This window comes from Geotrypetes seraphini, chromosome 1, assembly GCF_902459505.1.
Source record: "Geotrypetes seraphini chromosome 1, aGeoSer1.1, whole genome shotgun sequence".
Taxonomy (NCBI): Eukaryota; Metazoa; Chordata; class Amphibia; order Gymnophiona; family Dermophiidae; genus Geotrypetes; species Geotrypetes seraphini.
Window position 1 is genome coordinate 13,742,143 of NC_047084.1, and position 16,712 is coordinate 13,758,854.

The 16,712-nt window shown below is 43.3% G+C and overlaps 1 protein-coding gene across 3 annotated transcripts in view; it reads right to left on the reverse strand.

Annotated features, from left to right (window-relative positions):
- Positions 1-481: 481 nt before the first annotated feature.
- The window catches only part of LOC117349086 (putative nuclease HARBI1), a 179,500-nt gene continuing 163,269 nt past the window's right edge, over positions 482-16,712 (reverse strand). For all 3 annotated transcript variants that reach the window (XM_033922194.1, XM_033922101.1, XM_033922284.1), the window contains 3 exons: positions 2,335-2,576; positions 1,272-1,365; positions 482-894 (listed from right to left, as the gene is read on the reverse strand). In XM_033922194.1, coding sequence (XP_033778085.1) covers positions 764-894; positions 1,272-1,365; positions 2,335-2,576 — 467 coding nt within the window. In that variant the 3' untranslated portion in view covers positions 482-763. The remainder of the gene's footprint in view (positions 895-1,271; positions 1,366-2,334; positions 2,577-16,712) is intronic.

Here is a 16,712-nt window from a genome sequence, read left to right on the forward strand (position 1 = left end):
AGGTTTGGGGAGGGGGAAAATTTTGGAGGACAGACTACATAATGTACAGTGGCAATGCTAAGATATAGGGTGCTTAGGAATTGTCACAAATATAAGCGGCATCAGCACGGGCCTTGAAACTACACTCTGAGCTCAATGGCATGGTGTATGATTCCTTATTAACCATTTACAGGTACGATTAGTTCTGTTGTGACCCTCCCCCCCAACAAAACATTTACTGGTACCATCAATTCTGTCCTGAACCCCCCCATCCTTAATAAGCACTCTACAGCCTGCTTGTACTCTTTCGGTGCGCCCCATTAATTCGAAGCTCAATACAGTGGCATGGCAGCAGTTACACATGCCAATCAGATAATAATGTAATAAAAATCTTGTATCTTTCATACTGTTCCCGCCCTCCCTCCCCCCAAAAAAATGAATTTGACCATCATCCTTATTAACTCCTTCCCCCCTAATCATTAATAACAACATTTGTTGTAGAGAAAATACCATTTTATTAAAATATACTGCAAACAATACTGGGAAATTGTCAGAAGTAGTCTTTGATCATCTTACGTTATACTGCATTTCCCCTTGCAGTATCTGATCTCAAAGCATGTGGAGCAATGTTCAAATCATCACATGCCAAGTTATCGATGGCAATCTCCACTTGATGTCTCAGTTCTGTTGTGCAGCATGCAGCACACTGTGGTAATGTCTGACACCTTCTGAGGCCTATACTGCAAGGATCCTCCAGAGAAATGCAAATAGTGGTAGTGACTCTTCAGCACCCCAAAAGTGTGCTCAGTGGTACACCTGTTGCGATAGGTGCCTCACTGAAGTATCTCTCTGCCTCTGAGTGGGGTGACATTAGTGGAGTCATCAGCCACGGTTTACACGCATAGCCACCATTCCCTAGAAGAAGACATGTTTTGTGAGATAAAAATGCTCTGGCATCTCTTTCCTCTCCATCCCTCAGCCCTGGTCTGGCAGCCTTCCATCTCTTTCTCCCTTCTCCCTGCCACCCTCCCCCTTCTGTTTTGTTTCCCTCCCTCCCACCCGCATGGTATTCTCACTCTTTCCTTCTTTTTCTTCCCAGTCCCCACCCCATACTCTGGCATCTATTTCCCCTCTCCTCTACTTTCCTTCCCTACCCTTTCTCCTCTGTTTTCTGACATCTGTCTCTCCTCTTCCTCTCTCCCTTTCCTTCTTTTACCCTCCTCCCTGCCAATTTGGCAGCTTTCTCTGCACCCACCACACACACACAGCCCTCCAAACCACAGACCACTTACCCAGTAGCCACCTTTGACCAAGTGTTCCATCGGAAAATTTTTGTCTACGGGCACAGTTGGAGAGAATACAGGAATCATGGCAGCTTCCAAGGAACTTGGACACAACATCAAAAATTGTCAGGTTGGGGTCCAAAAACTAGCAATTTGGGGATTTTAGAGGTTGGGGAATCTAAATCTAACACCAAAATTATATACAAGAATGAGAAAGAAACAATCAAATTCCAACTCCAATACCTTTCTCAAATTTGTTTAAGAACAATTAAAGTTAGCACAGACTCATTGAAAAACATCCTTCTGCATTGGATACTTTAAATCACATTACCGGTAATTATCTCCTAAGGGGAGAGCCTCAGATACCCATGCGAGACTGAAGACCTTCTACTTTGAGAACTTCTACTTTGAAAATATCTAGTTTGAAAACTTGTATCACTATCACTGATCATGAGTCAAAAATTTGAATTTGGTGTTTGGCATGAGAGTTAGGCTCTTGACTCGCCAGTCAGCAGTAAAAGTGAAAAATGTGAGTGACGTCAGATGCTATTTAGCCAGGGGCAGTTTCAGCTGGGGCCATCTCTGCCATAGTGAGTGTGTAAGACAGTACGCCTCAGTAAGCCACAGTGTCGTTGGAATGTTTTCTGCTGTACGATACACTCCCTGCCACTATTTTTTCATTTCTTTATTTTCACAGATTATTGGTCCAGAGCCCCGATGCAGTTTGTGGGCGAAACGGCAGCTAGCTTGATGTTGTTTTTGACTTTTACAAATTGTAACGAAGAAAAATCTTTATTCAGTAGGACAGGTGGGGGATTAAGAGCCAGTGAGGATTTATTCCCTTTTTATTGCGGTTGTCAAAATCTAGCAACACACGGGGATCTGAGGCTATCCCCTTAGGAGATAATTAATGTGATTTAAAGTATCCAATGCAGAAGGATGTTTTTCAATGAGTCTGTGCTAACTTTAATTGTTCTTAAACAAATCTGAAAAAGGTATAGGAGTTGGAATCTAAATCTAACTCCAGAATCCCCCTCCAATTTTGTTTTCAGGCTGTCAGCCTATTACTCACTGTGCCATGCTGTGTGCTGGGAGCTGCAAGTGATGAAGCTGGAAACAGCTTACAGAGTATTTCTGCCTCAAAAGGCCTGGAATTCAGACTGCTTGTGTCTTCAGACTGCTTCTTGGGCCCAACGAACCAGCTGGAGACCTTAACCGCCCAATGGACTTCATACAAGCAAACAGGGAGAGGAAGTAATCGGCCATGATCCTGGAAAAGCCACCATGGAGCCACTCGACCTGCATTCAAGCCCACTGCGGACAAACTTAGGGTGAGCTTTGCTCCCAAGTGATTGGTCCTTTAGTCCCTGAACATTTATTTATTTAATTTGATTTCTATCCCATCCTCCCAGGAGCTCAGAACAGGTTACAAACCAACATTCACAGTATGTTACATTGGACAGTACATTTGGCAATACAATATACTACAATACAATACCATACAATTCAGTAGCATAATGACATGGCTGGACAGTGTAGGTTGTCCAAGTGGGTACCTCACAAATGGTCCAAAAATCCCTGAATTTGATTGAAAAACAAACATGAGTAGAGAAGACCGACTCCTACCATCTCACTTGTAGAGATACAACTGAGGAATTTGAGGGCAGCTCTGAGAGATGGGAGGCAGAGCAAAAGAATGCTAATGATGCTTTTTACAAGAATTCTCGTGGGAAGGGATTAACTACCCACAGTTTAAGGAATAAAGCGTCTGTTGCACTAGAAAGAGGCATTATAATATTCTCAGTCTTATTTACCATGCCTTTTCTAATAATGCCAAGCGTCTTGTTTGCTTTTTTGGCTAACTCCGCACATTGGGCAGAAACTTTCAGCATGGTGTATACGATGACACCTAGATCCTTTTATTTGGTGCTGACCCAAAAGTGGACCCTAGCTTCTGGTATGTTGCCATCTTTAGATGTTTGTGGGCTATTCTGCCTGTCTCGCTGTTGTGATGGCACCCCTGTGGTGTTTTAGGGTTTGCAATGGTCAACAAATTCTTAAACAGGAGTGGTAGAGAAACAAATTTAGTCCAATTTCATGAACAATGCTTGAAGTCTCCAAAGTTTTTTTTCAAATTTACATTACAGTATTTTTTTCTTGCCACACCTCCTATAGTATTTTTCCTGACTCTTAAAAGTGCCTTAAGAGAGATTTGACCTTTATCAATGACTAAATTCCACTCCTTTTGCTTTGATGTGTTCCTATTTTTTTTCTGGGCCTTTCAGCACCTCTTCCTGTTGTCTTAATACTCTTGAGGTGTTAAAGGGCACATGGGATCTCTGAGAGAGAGAAAGAGATAACACAGGTCTGTAAAAAAAAAATTTTCAAGAGCTGTTTTGGTTATTCCACGTAATCTTTATGTTTTTTTGGTGCGCTGAATCCAAAAATGACCTCTATTTTGTCATAGGACATCACGTTTCCTGACAATTTAGGTAACTATGTTAAATAAGGTAATCCCTCAAAATAAATGGAAATAGACTTCTAAAATTAAAGTTTTATTACAATTTTTTTCATGAAAATCCTTTTTTGAACTGAAATGAGCTCACCTACACACACTAAACTCGATTCTTCTTCCCTGTGAGGCTCCTCTTGGTGCATTTACGCTTGTGAGTAGCATCTGGAATGTCTCTCTGAAGCATCCAACAGTAGTCTGCCATCATTGTAATGCTCCATTTTCCCTGGTATCTCCTTTCCATCTCTTTAATGTCTTGATGGAATCGTTCACCTTGTTCCTCACTTACAGCTCCCAAATTTTCAGGAAAGTATTCAAGGTAGGACTGGAGGAAATGTACTTTCAAACTCATCAGGCAACCTTAAGCTTGAAATGTTTTCAGCTTTCGTCCGACGATCTTTTTGTAGTGAGGATCTTTGTTATTGCCTAAAAATTTCTGTATGACTTCTTTAAATGCAATCTACACTTCTTTTTGAGGATCCGTCATGGTATTGACAAACTCTTGATCAACTATAAGCCTTCTAATGTCTGGTCCGATGAACACACCTTCTTTCAATTTTGCCTCCGACAGACCTGGAAACTTGGTGACCAAGTATTTGGAGCATTCTCCCATCTCTTGGAAGTGATTTTATGAATTGTTTCATCAATCCCAATATTATGTGGAGAGGTGGTAGAAGAACTTTATGGGAAGGTACCAAAGTTTCTCGGAGGGCATTTTTTTCACCGACTGTTAGCACCCTCGGCTGCCAACTCTTCTTGGTCCAGTGATTTTGTCGGTCTCGACTGTCCCATAGACACAGAAAACAAGGGTATTTGGTGTACCCAGCTTGTTGCCTGAGCAGCATGCACAAGACCTTCAAGTCCCCACACACTTGCCAACCATGGTCTTCATATTTAAGTTTACGAAGAACCAATTCCAAGTTCTCGTAGGTTTCCTTCAAGTGTACGGAATAACCTACAGATATGGAAGTGTAAAATCCATAGTTGTGGAGAAAAACTGCTTTGAGACTTCTTTTTGAAGAATCTATAAAAAGACGTTATTGCTTTGAATCATATTGGATTTTAAATTGACCTATCAGACCTTTGACATTGATGCAATAAACCAACTTGTTGAACTCCATTTCATGATGTCTGAACCATGAAGATGACACTCCTGGCAACAATAAATTCCTGCTTTTCAGCCTTGATCCAAGTAACTCAGCGGCATCTTTGGGAAGATTCAAGTCTCTTACAAATCATTCATCTCTTCCCGAGAAAACAATTTGGTCTTCAAAGTAAGAACTTGATTCATCTGGTTCAGGTATGACTTCACCTTCATCGGAGCTAGGTATGTCTTCCAAGGTAGCAGGGGACTTGGGTACTGGTATATCTGTGCCATGGAGGATGGTACAAATTGCTGAGTGAAGATTAGTGTATGAAATGGAATGCTTCCATTTGGAATTAAACCCTTTCACATCACATGAACAAAAGTAACAGTCGTCACTATGGTTCTTTTGCTCTCGCCATACCATAGGAATCCCATAACGGAAAGATTTTTTCTTACCCTTGAACCAGTTTCGGAGGTCCTCAACATACTGCTTGCACACTTTATGAGGAGGCCAAACTTTATCTTGATCTCCAATTTTTAGTCCAAATTATGTGAAGTATAATATTCTGCTGTTGCTTCAACACTGTATATTCACCACAAATGAAACAGAAACTGGCGAATTAATACACTTTCACGGAGCCATAACATAACGGTTGAAGAATGATGAGCTAACACGAACTGCGATAAAAAAAAGTGTGAACAGCCTAGAACCAAGAACCTGATGATGATTCGTGCACAAGTGTGGACTGCAGGAGAGAGCAGCTATTTGTCTTTATATGAGTCGTCACAGTACTGGCCATGCCCCCCTACACTGACTGGAGCTGCTGCTATCTGCCCTGAGTCTCCCTCCCACTGGATTCTTCTGGAAAGATTAATCCCTTCTACCATTAAAAGCACAGACTCAGGGCTGAGGCTTACACTTACAGCATGCTGCTGAGTATCCCAGTAGTCAGACATGTCACTCAGAGCAGCACTTGTATTCACCCCCTTTGCAGGGGGGAAGGGCAGAGATTGTTTACCTGCAAATAACAACAAAGGGCCAGAAGAGAACTAGGGAAATGAGGAAATAGAATTTTTTTTCCCTAAAACTTGCTTAGCTTATGTATATATTGCTGACCATCAGATTTACAGTGCCATATTTTTTTACCTAACTCGGACAACTCCTTTAAGGTTTTTTTGGCATTTTATATCTTAAATGCACTTATGTGAATTAATTAATAGTAATTTGGACTTTAAATTTGGTTAAAACTCATAATATAAAAAAATTGATAAATTTGAAGACAATTTTGCATTTTGTGGCAAATCATGATGTCTAGGAGTTTTTCAATATTTTATTTGTTTTTAGCACACCAAAATACATAGAAATTAGATGAAAATAATCAAAAAGCTTTTTAGTCGCAGACCTGTGTAATGGTTACTGTGGATGGGCAGACTAGATGGGCCATTTGGCCTTTATCTGCTGTCATGTTTCTGTTTCAAGTCTATTTTTCTGCTTCTTTGGTGTTACTCTGGATTTTTGAGCTATTCCACCCAGTGGTACTGCCCCTCCCACCCACTCCCACTGGATGCAATAGTATTTCCCCCTGGGGATCTTAATTTCTACTTCAGGTTCCCATGTTGGAACTAAAGTACTAAGTGCCAGAAATCTCTGTTACAGATATTTTAGTGCTTGGGTGGCTTGTTTTACTGTTTGCTGTGCTCTTCAAGTGTTTTAGGCTTTGACTGTCAGGTCTTCCTTTTTGTTGTATTCTTCAGGTTTATTTGGGCTTTTCAGCCTGATTTGCTGCTGTGGTGATTCTTTTTAGATGTTTTATGCCATGTCATGTCTATATTTTAGCTATATTGGTACTACACAGGTTGTTTTAGCTAGTCTTTATGCTATGTTATATTCTTCAGAAATTTTGGAACTTTCCAGTCAATCTTATTGCTGCATGAGCTCTCTGTGGCTCTTTTCTGACTCTTCAAAGCTCCATTACTGTATTTTTTATAGTTTCCTGTTTTGAGTACTAGAACTCATTTTATTGCCTTCAGTCAGTCTACCTGCTTAGTTGCCACTCATCAACTCTTTTGGGTCTTTCTATACTTTTTCACAGCTATGTTGACAATTTGCAGGGCTACCATTGGCTTCACCCATTTCTGTCTCAATAGCAGACTGTGAACTTTTCCTCCAGGAACTTGTCTAAATCTTTTTTAAACCCAGCTACATTAACCACTGTTATCACATCCTCTGGCAATGAGTTCCAAAGATTAACTATTTTCTGGGTGAAAAAGTATTCCTTCCTATTGGTTTAAAAGTATTTCCCTCTAACTTCATCGAGTGTCCCCTAGTCTTTGTCATTTTTGCTGGAGTGAGGATGAGAATAGCAGCCCAACATCACCTCTGTGACAACCTGGGTGAGGTGTATGGGGAAAAAAGGTTACCTCCATGACATAAGGCAGCAGGGTTGATCCAGGTCTTAGTTAGTGCAAGCAGGTGGAGTGATCGAGAGTTGAAGAGGTCGTAGATGTACGCAAGCTTGTTGGAGATGGAGCAGACATTCCACAGGGCACATGAGAAGGACAAGGAAGAAGGAGGGAGGAGGGGAACAGAAATAAGATTGGTGACATTGTGATGTGATCTGCATGAGTAGGGTGAGAACTAATTGGAACGACTAGGATTTAGACTGATGTTTCTGGTAGAAAGCAAGGGAAAGAGAGTGGAAGTAAGGATGAGAATTGGGGGGGTGGGGGGGGGGGGGTGCGGCAGATGCAATATTGTGCCAGGATTCTGTTACATTTATTTTTCGTGTTTGATTGGTCCATTTTACTGCTGTGCTGTACTCTTCATATGTTTTAGGACTTGACTGGCAGGTCTTTCTCTTATTGAACTCTTTTGGTTTATAAGAGCTTTAGGTCCTATTTTGGAGCTCTCTTTAGGTGTTTTATGCCATGTCATGCCTGCCTTAAATTTATGCTAGCACTACATGGGTTGTTTTAGGGCTATGTTATATTCTTCAGTATCAATCTTTCTGCTGTGTGTTGACATTCTTTTCGCCATCCACTTTGAATGTAGCTCTTAACTTGATTCCATCCCCCATAAACAAAAAGAAACTTGGAACAATGGGAAGACAGTTCCCATTTATCATCATCAGAGAAATTTCTCATTAAATGTCTATTGCTGTTATTTTGACTTTGACCCACTCCAAGATTAGTAGTTTCTCTAGGCCTTAAAGTATCTTAGGAAGAGATATCGAGCTTTAATAAAGTCTATCCCTAAAGATCAGAAAGTACAGTTACCTACCGTAACAGGTAGAAGCTTGGAGAAAGGGGAAAGACTTTTGTCAATGGCAAGAAATGAAGAGAGAGAGAACAATACTATCTCCAAAAGACAGAAATCTAGAAAAAGGAAAAAAGTCAATCCTAAAGGCTAAAATCCTGGAGAGAAGAAAAACATCTGACCCCAAGGATAAAAATCTGGAGAGAAGGAAAAAATCCGAGCCAAAGTTTAGAAGTCTGGACAGAAGAAAAAAGTCAGTCTTCAAAGGGTAGAAATCTAGAGAAAGGGAAAAAGTATGAAACAAAGGCTAGAAGTATTGAGCGCAGGAAAATTTATTCTACAAGGCTACAATTCTGGAGGAAGGGAACAAATCAGTCAATAAAGCTACAATTCTGGGAAGAAGAAAAAATTTGGCTCCAAAGCATAGATATCTGTAGAGTTGGAAAAAAAGTCCCCCAAAGGGGGAGAGAAGATAAAACTGTCCCAAAAGACTAACAGTCAGGAGAGGGGCTAAAAGTCTTTTCCCAAGGATCAGAAGTCAGGATACACAAAAATCTAAGGACAGGGGAATAGTCTGTTACATTGGCAACATTTCTGGAGAAAAGGAAAAGGTCTGACCTCAAATCTAAAAATCTGGAGAGAGCTGAAACGATTGTCCTAAAAGCTAAAAGCTTGGAAAAGAGAAATGTCTTTTTCTCAAAGGCTAGAAATCAAGAGAGAGAGAAAATTCTGTCTCCACGGAACAGAAATCTGAGAAAGGAAAAAAGTCAATCGTAAAGACTAGAATCCTAGAGAATACTGAAACTGAAAAGGCGAATTGAGCAAAAGAAGAATTGGAGGAAACACACAGAGGGACTGGTCCGTTCCATGCAGGAAAAAGGCTGTCATTGATAGACAATGAGAAGAAGATTGTCTAGAACAAATTGGTTATTTGGATTGAAGGATAAATGTCGAGTAATTTTCTAGGGCCAAATATTCTCAGTCCGTTGACAGAAAACCCGAGAATTAGAATATCCGGCTGAGCTGTACAGTACAGTGGAAGTTGAGCGAATCAGCAAGGAGAACTTGAAAACGACTGCAACCGAACACAGGAATTATCTCTGTGTGACAAGCAAATATGAAAGAATGAAAGACACCTGCATGGAATACCCAGTAGCAACAGGTCTGTAATGTGCATACTGACTCCAGAATGCATAAGCGTCTAATTGTAGACTACATAGAAGAAACCGTTAGTTCAAAGACTATGACTGAGAAAAACTGGAGGAAAAAGAAAAAACATCCTAAAAAGACTGAAGTGGCCTCCTCATCTCCCCTTATAGCCACTCTCAAACCTCCAGGCCTTTTAGAAATAAAATGGAGATGGAGCAAAAAGTTTTGTGGGAATGTTCCTTAAAAACACGGGAAGTAAGTGGACACCTTCTGGAAGGTATTGTATAAACATTGATGGTACAGTAGAAGGCATATTGTGAAAGAAAACTGGTTTATACTGCTTCAAAAGGAAGACAGTGCCACTGCCTCTGACTGGCTGACTGTGGACCCTCCGAATCCAACACACAGACTGGTCAGCAGATTAATTTTCGCAATCCCCAATCTCTCTTGCAGTCCACATCCCAGGCACTTCTCCCGCTGCCTCTAACTGGCTGTCTGTACCCCTCCCAAGCAAGCACCAGGCTGGAAGACAGATTCATCTCTACACCCCCCCCCCCCCATATCTCTACCAGTCCACATTTAAGCCCTTGCACTGCTACCTTAGACTGGCTGACTGTAGCCCCTCCCAAACAAGAACTCAGGCTGGGTAGCAGATTCATCTCTCCATCCCCAGCCTCTATTGCAGTCCACATATAAGACCTTGCACTGCTACATTAGACTGGCTGAATGTAGCCCCTCCCAAACAAGAACTCAGGCTGGGTAGTAGATTCATCTCTCCATTCCCAGTCTCTATTGCAGTCCACATATAAGCCCTGCCCGCTACCTCTGACTAGCTGACTGTAGTCCCTCCCATGAAAGCATTCATTTTCATCAGCAGATTCATCTCTCCATCTGCAATCTCTCTTGCAGTCTACATATAGGCCCTCCCCCGCTACCTCTAACTAGCTGACTGTAGCCCCTCCCAAGCAAGCACTCAGTCTGATCAGCAGATTCATCTCTCCATTCCCTATCTCTCTTGCAGTCCACATCTAGGCCATTCCCTCGCTGCCTCTCACTTGCTGACTCTATCTCCTTCCAAGGAATCATTCAGGTTACCTCACTGGCCTTGCTATTGAATTTGAACTCTCTCTGGCTGGCTCTAATTCACTCTGTCCAGCAACTGGTTAGTGATTCATTCTAAGCCCTTCAGTTCCTGTATCTTTTCCCCTTGGTCCAACTTGCACTTTAAACTAAATTCCTTTTCTTTCATGTTGGTCAGCAGATTTATCTCTACATCCCCCATTTCTCTTCCAGTCCACAACTAGGCCCTTCCCACACTGCTTCTGACTGGATATCTGTAGTCTTTCCCAAGCAAGCACTCAGGCTGGTTAGTACATTCATCTCTCCATCCCCCATGTCTCTTCCAGCCCACATCTACGCCCTTCCACTGCTACCTCAGACTGGCTAAAAGTAGACACTCCTAAAAAAGAATTCAGGCTGGGTAGAAGATTCATCTCTTCATCCCCCTTCTCTTTTGCGGTCCACATCTAGTCTTTTCCCACGCTACCTCTAACTAGCTGATGGTAGCCCCCCCCCCCCCCAAGCAAGCACTCAGGTTGACCAGTAGATTCATCTCTCTATCCCCCATCTCTCTTTCAGGTCAAATCTAGGCCTTTCCCACGCTGCCTCTGACTTACTGATTGTAGCCCCTCCCAAACAAGCACTAGGGCTAGAAATCAAGAGTGATACAAATTCTGTCTCTACTGAATTAAAATCTGAAGAAAGGAAAATCTCAATCCTAAAGGCTAGAATCCTGGAGAATACTGAAGACAAACTAGCGAATTGAGCATGAGAGGAAATGGAGCTAACACACAGAGGGATTGCGGTCCACATCTAGTCCCTTCCCCCGCTTCCTTTGACTAGCTGACTGTAGCCCATCCTAAGCAAGCACTCAGGTTGGTTAGCAGATTCATCTTTCCATCCCCATGTCCCTTGTGGTCCTCATCAAGGCCTTTCCTCCGCAAACTCTGACTGGCTGACTGTGGCCCCTCCGAATCCAACACTCAGGCTGGTCAGCAGTTTCATATCTACTTCCAGACCACATCTATGCCATTCCCCCGCTGCCTATGACTGGCTGACTATATCTCCTCCCAATGAAGCACTCAGATGATCTCACTAGCCTTGCTATTGAATTCTAACTCCCTCTGTCCTGATTAGCCTCCACTTTACTCCAGCAACTGGTTAGTGATTCATTCTAAGCCCTTCAATTCTTGTATGTTTTCCCCTTGGTCCAACTTCCCTTTAAACTAAATTCCTTCCTCTGTTTTCTTTCATGTTGGTTAGCAGATTCATTTCTCCATCTCCGATGTCTCTTACACTGCTCATCTAGGCCATTCCATCGCTGCCTCTGAATGGCTGACTGTAGCCCCTCCCAAGCAAGAACTCATGCTCATCAGTAGATTCGTTTCTCCATCCCCATCTCTCTTGCAGTCCACATCTAGGCCCTTACCACACTGACTCTGACTGAATGACTAAAGCCTCTCAGAAGCAAGCACTCAGGCTGGTTAGCAGATTCATTTCTCCATCCCCCATCTCTTTTGCAGTCCTCATCTAGGCCCTTACCACTCTGCCCCTGCCTGGATGACTGTAGTCTCTCCAAAGCAAGCACTCGGGCTACTCAGCAGATTCATCTTTCCAACCCATCTCTCTTGCAGTCCATATCTAGGCCCTTCCCACACTGCTTCTGACAGGATGTCTGTAGCCTCTTCCAAGCAAGCACTCGGGCTGCTCAGCAGATTCATCTCTCCATTCCCTATCTCTATTGCAGTCCACATCTAGGATATTCCCCCGCTTGCCATTTAAACTAAATTCCTTCCTCTGTTTTCTTTCATGTTGGTCAGCAGATTCATCAATCCATCCCCTACCTCTCTTGCGACCAAAATCTAGTCTCTTTCCCCTCTACCTCTGACTAGTTGACTGTAGATCCTCCCAACCAAGCACTCAGTCTGGTCAGCAAATTCATCTCTCCATCCCCTATCTCTCTTGCGGCCCACATCTAGACCCTTCACCGCTACCTCTAACTAGCTGACTGTAGCTCATCCTAAGCAAGCACTCAGATTGGTTAGCAGATTCATCTTTCCATCCTCATCTCTTTTGTGGTTCTTATCTAGGCCTTTCCCCCGCTACCTCTGATTAGCTTACTGTAGCCCCTCCCAAGCATGCACTCAGGTTGATTAGCAGATTCATCTCTCTTGCAGGTCACAACTATGCCCATTCTCCCGCTACCTCTGAATAGCTGACTGTAGCCCCTCTCAAGCAAGCACTCAGGTTGGTTAGAAGATTCATCTTTCCATCCTCATCTCTCTTGTGATTCTCATCCAAGCCCTTCTCCCGCTACCTCTGACTAGCTGACTATAGCCCATCCCAAGCAAGCACTCAGGTTGATTAGCAGATTCAGATCTCTTGCACGTCACATCTTCGCCCTTCCCCAACAGCCTCTGAATTACTGAGTAAAGCCCCTCCAAAGCAAGCACCCATTCTAGAAATCAAGAGTGAGAAAAATTTTGTCTCCACTGGATTAAAATCTGAAGAAAGAAAAAAAAATAAATCCTAAAGGCTAGAATCCTAGAGAATACTGAAACCGAATTAGCGAATTGAGCATGAGAGGCCCTTCCGAATTAAATACTAGGGATGGTCAGCAGATTCATATCTCCATCCCCCATCTCTCTTGCAATCCACATCCAGGCCCTTCCCCTGCTGCCTCTAACTGGCTATCTGTACACCTTTCAAGCAAGTACTCAGTCTGGTCTGCAAATTCATCTCTCCATCCTCTAACTCTCTTGCGGCCCACTTCTAGTCCCTACGCTCGCTTCCTCTGACTGGATAACTGTAGACCCTCCCAAGCAAGCACTCAGTCTGGTCAGCAAATTTATCTTTCCATCCCATATCTCTCTTGCAGCCCACATCTAGTCCCTTCTGCCGCTACCTATGACTAGCTGACTGTAGCTCATCCTAAGCAAGCACTAAGATTTGGTTAGCAGATCCATCTTTCCATCCCCATTTCTCTTGTGGTCCTCATATAGGCCCTTCCCCCGCAACCTCTGACTAGCTGACTGTAGGCCCTCCCAAGCAAGCATTCAGTCTGGTCAACAAATTCATTTTTCCATTCCCTATGTCTCTTGCAGGTCACATCTAGGCTCTTTCCCCCACTACCTATGACTAGCTGACTATAGACCCACCCAAGCAAGCACTCAGATTGGTTAGGAGATCCATCTTTCCATCTTCATCTCTGTTGTGGTCCTCATCTAGGCCCTTCACCCGCAACCTCTGACTAGCTGACTGTAGACCATCCCAAGCAAACCTCTCAGTATGGTCAGCAAATTCATCTTTCCATCCCCTATCTTTCTTGAGGCCCAAATCTAGTACCTTCCACCGCTACCTATGACTACCTGATTGTAGCCCATCCTAAGCAAGCACTCAGATTGGTTAGCAGATCCATCTTTCGATCTCCATCTCTCTTGTGGTTCTCATCTACGCCCTTTCCCTACTCAGTCTGGTCAGCAAATTCATCTTTCCAACCCCTATCTCTATTGCGGCCATATATTCTCGGTCCATTGCTAGAAAACACGAGAATTAAAATATCCGGCAGAGGAGTACAGTACAGTGGAAGTTGAACGAATCAGCAGGAAGAATAACTTGAGCTCAGATGCGACAGAACACAGGAATTATCTGTGTATGAAAAGCAAGCATGATACAAATGTAAGAAACCTGCATGGAAAACCCAGTAGGAACAGGTCAGTAATGCGCATACTGACTCCAGAATGCATAAACCTCTAATTGTAGACTACATAGAAGAAGCCATCAGTTCAGAAACTATGACTCAGATAAACAAGAGGAAAAAGAAAAAACATCCTAAAAAGGATGTAGTGGCCTCCTCATCTCCCCTTATAGCCACTCCCAAACCTCCAGGCATTTTAGAAATAAAATGGAGATGAAGCAAAATGTTTTGTGGGAATGTTCCTTAAGAATATGGGAAGTAAGTGGATACGTTCTGGAAGGTATTGTATAAACATTGATAGTACAGTGGAAGATATGTTGCAAGAGAAAACTGGTTTATCCTGCTTCGAAAGGAAGACAGTGCCACTGCCTCTAACTGGCTGACTATGGCCCTTCCAATACTATGGCTGGTCAGCACATTCATATCTCCATCCTCCATCTCTCTTGCAGTCCACATCCAGCCCTTCCCCTGCTGCCTCCAACTGGCTATCTGTACACCTCCCAAGCAAGCACTCAGTCTGGTCATCAAATTCATCTCTCCATCCCCTATCTCTCTTGCGTCCCACATCTAGTCCCTTCCCCCGCTACCTATGACTAGCTGCCTGTAGCCCATCCAAAGCAAGCACTCAGATTGGTGAGCAGATCCATATTTCCATCCCCATCTCTCTTGTGGTGCTCATCTAGGCCTTTCCCCCGCAACCTCTGACTAGCTGACTGTAGACCCTCCCAAACAAGCATTCAGTCTAGTCAGCGAGTTCATCTCTCCATCCCCTATCTCTCTTGCGGCCCACATCTAGTCCCTTCTGTCTCTACCTCCGACTGGCTGAATGTAGACCCTCCCAAGCAAGCACTCAGTCTGGTCTGCAAATTCATCTCTCCATCCCCTATCTCTCTTGCAGCCCACATCTATTCCCTATCCCGCTACCTCTGACTAGCTGACTGTAGACTCTCCCAAGCAAGCACTCAGTCTGGTCAGCAAATTCATATTTCCATCCCCTATTTCTCTTGCAAGTCACATCTAGGCCCTTTCCCCCACTACCTCTGAATAGCTGACTTTAGCCCCTCCCAAGCAAGCAATCAGATTGGTTAGTAGATCCATCTTTCCATCCCCATCTCTCTTGTGGTCCTCATCTAGGCCAATCCCCCACTACCTCTGACTTGCTGATTGTTCCTCCTCCAAAGCAAGCACTCAGGTTGATGAGTAGATTCATGGCTCTTGCAGGTCACATCTACGCCGTTCCCCCGCAGCTTCTGACTTACTGATTGTACCTCCTCCCAAGCAAGCACTCATGCTATAAATCAAGATTGAGAAAAATTCTGTCTCTACTGGATTAAAATCTGAAGAAAGGAAAAAACTCAATCCTAAAGGCTAGAATCCTGAAGAATACTGAAGCCGAATTAGCGAATTGAGCATGAGAGCAAATGGAGGAAACACACAGAGAGATTGGTCAGTTCCATGCAGGAGAAAGGCTGCCATTCCTAGACAATTCAAGTTTCAAGTTTTTTATTAGGATTTGATATACCGCTTATCAAGTTTATCTAAGCGGTTTTTACAATCAGGTACTCAAGCATTTTCCCTATCTGTCCCGGTGGACTCACAATCTATCTAACGTACCTGGGGCTATAGAGGACTGAGTGACTTGCCCAGGGTCACAAGGAGCAGTGCGGGGTTTGAACCCACAACCCCAGGGTGCTGAGGCTGTAGATCCAATCACTGCGCCACACACTCCTCCTATGAGGAGAAGATTGTCTAGAACAAATTCGTAATTTGGATTGAAGGATAAATATCGAGTAATTTTCTAGGGCCATATATTCTCGGTCTGTTGATAGAAAACCCGAGAATTAAAATCTCTGGCAGAGGACTACAGTTAAGTGGAAGTTGAACGAATCAGCAGGAAGAAAAACTTGAGCTCAGGTGCGACCGAATATCGAGTAATTTTCTAGGACCATATATTCTTGGTCCGTTGACAGAAAACCCGAGAATTAAAATCTCCAGCAGAAAAGTACAGTACAGTGCAAGTTGAACGAATCAGCAGGAAGAAGAACTTGAGCTCAGGTGCTACCGAACACAGGAATTATCTGTGTGTGAAAAGCAAACATGAAAGAAATGTAAGACACCTGCATGGAAAACCCAGTAGGAACAGGTCCGTAATGCGCATACTGACTCCAGAATGCATAAGCGTCTACTTGTAGACTACATAAAAGAAACCGTCAGTTCAGAGACTATGACTGAGATAAACTGGAGGAAAAAGAAAAAACATCCTAAAAAGGATGTAGTGGCCTCCTCATCTCCCCTTATAGCCACTCCCAAACCTCCGTACGTTTAAAATGGAGATGGAACAAAATGTTTTGTAGGAATGTTCCTTAAGAACACGGGAAGTAGTGGATACCTACTGAAAGGTACTGTGTAAACATTGATAGTACAGTGGAAGGCAAGTTGCGAGAAAAAACTGGTTTATCCTGCTTTGAAAGGAAGACAGTACCGAAGCCTCTAACTGGCTCACTGTGGCCCTTCCGAATCCAATACTACGGCTGGTCAGCAGATTCATATTTCCATCTCCAATCACTCTAGCTGTCCACATCCAGGCCCTTCCCCTGCTTCCTCCAACTGGCTATCTGTACACCTCTCAAGCAAGCACTCAGTCTGGTCTGCAAATTCATCTCTCCATCATCTATCTCTCTTGCGGCCCA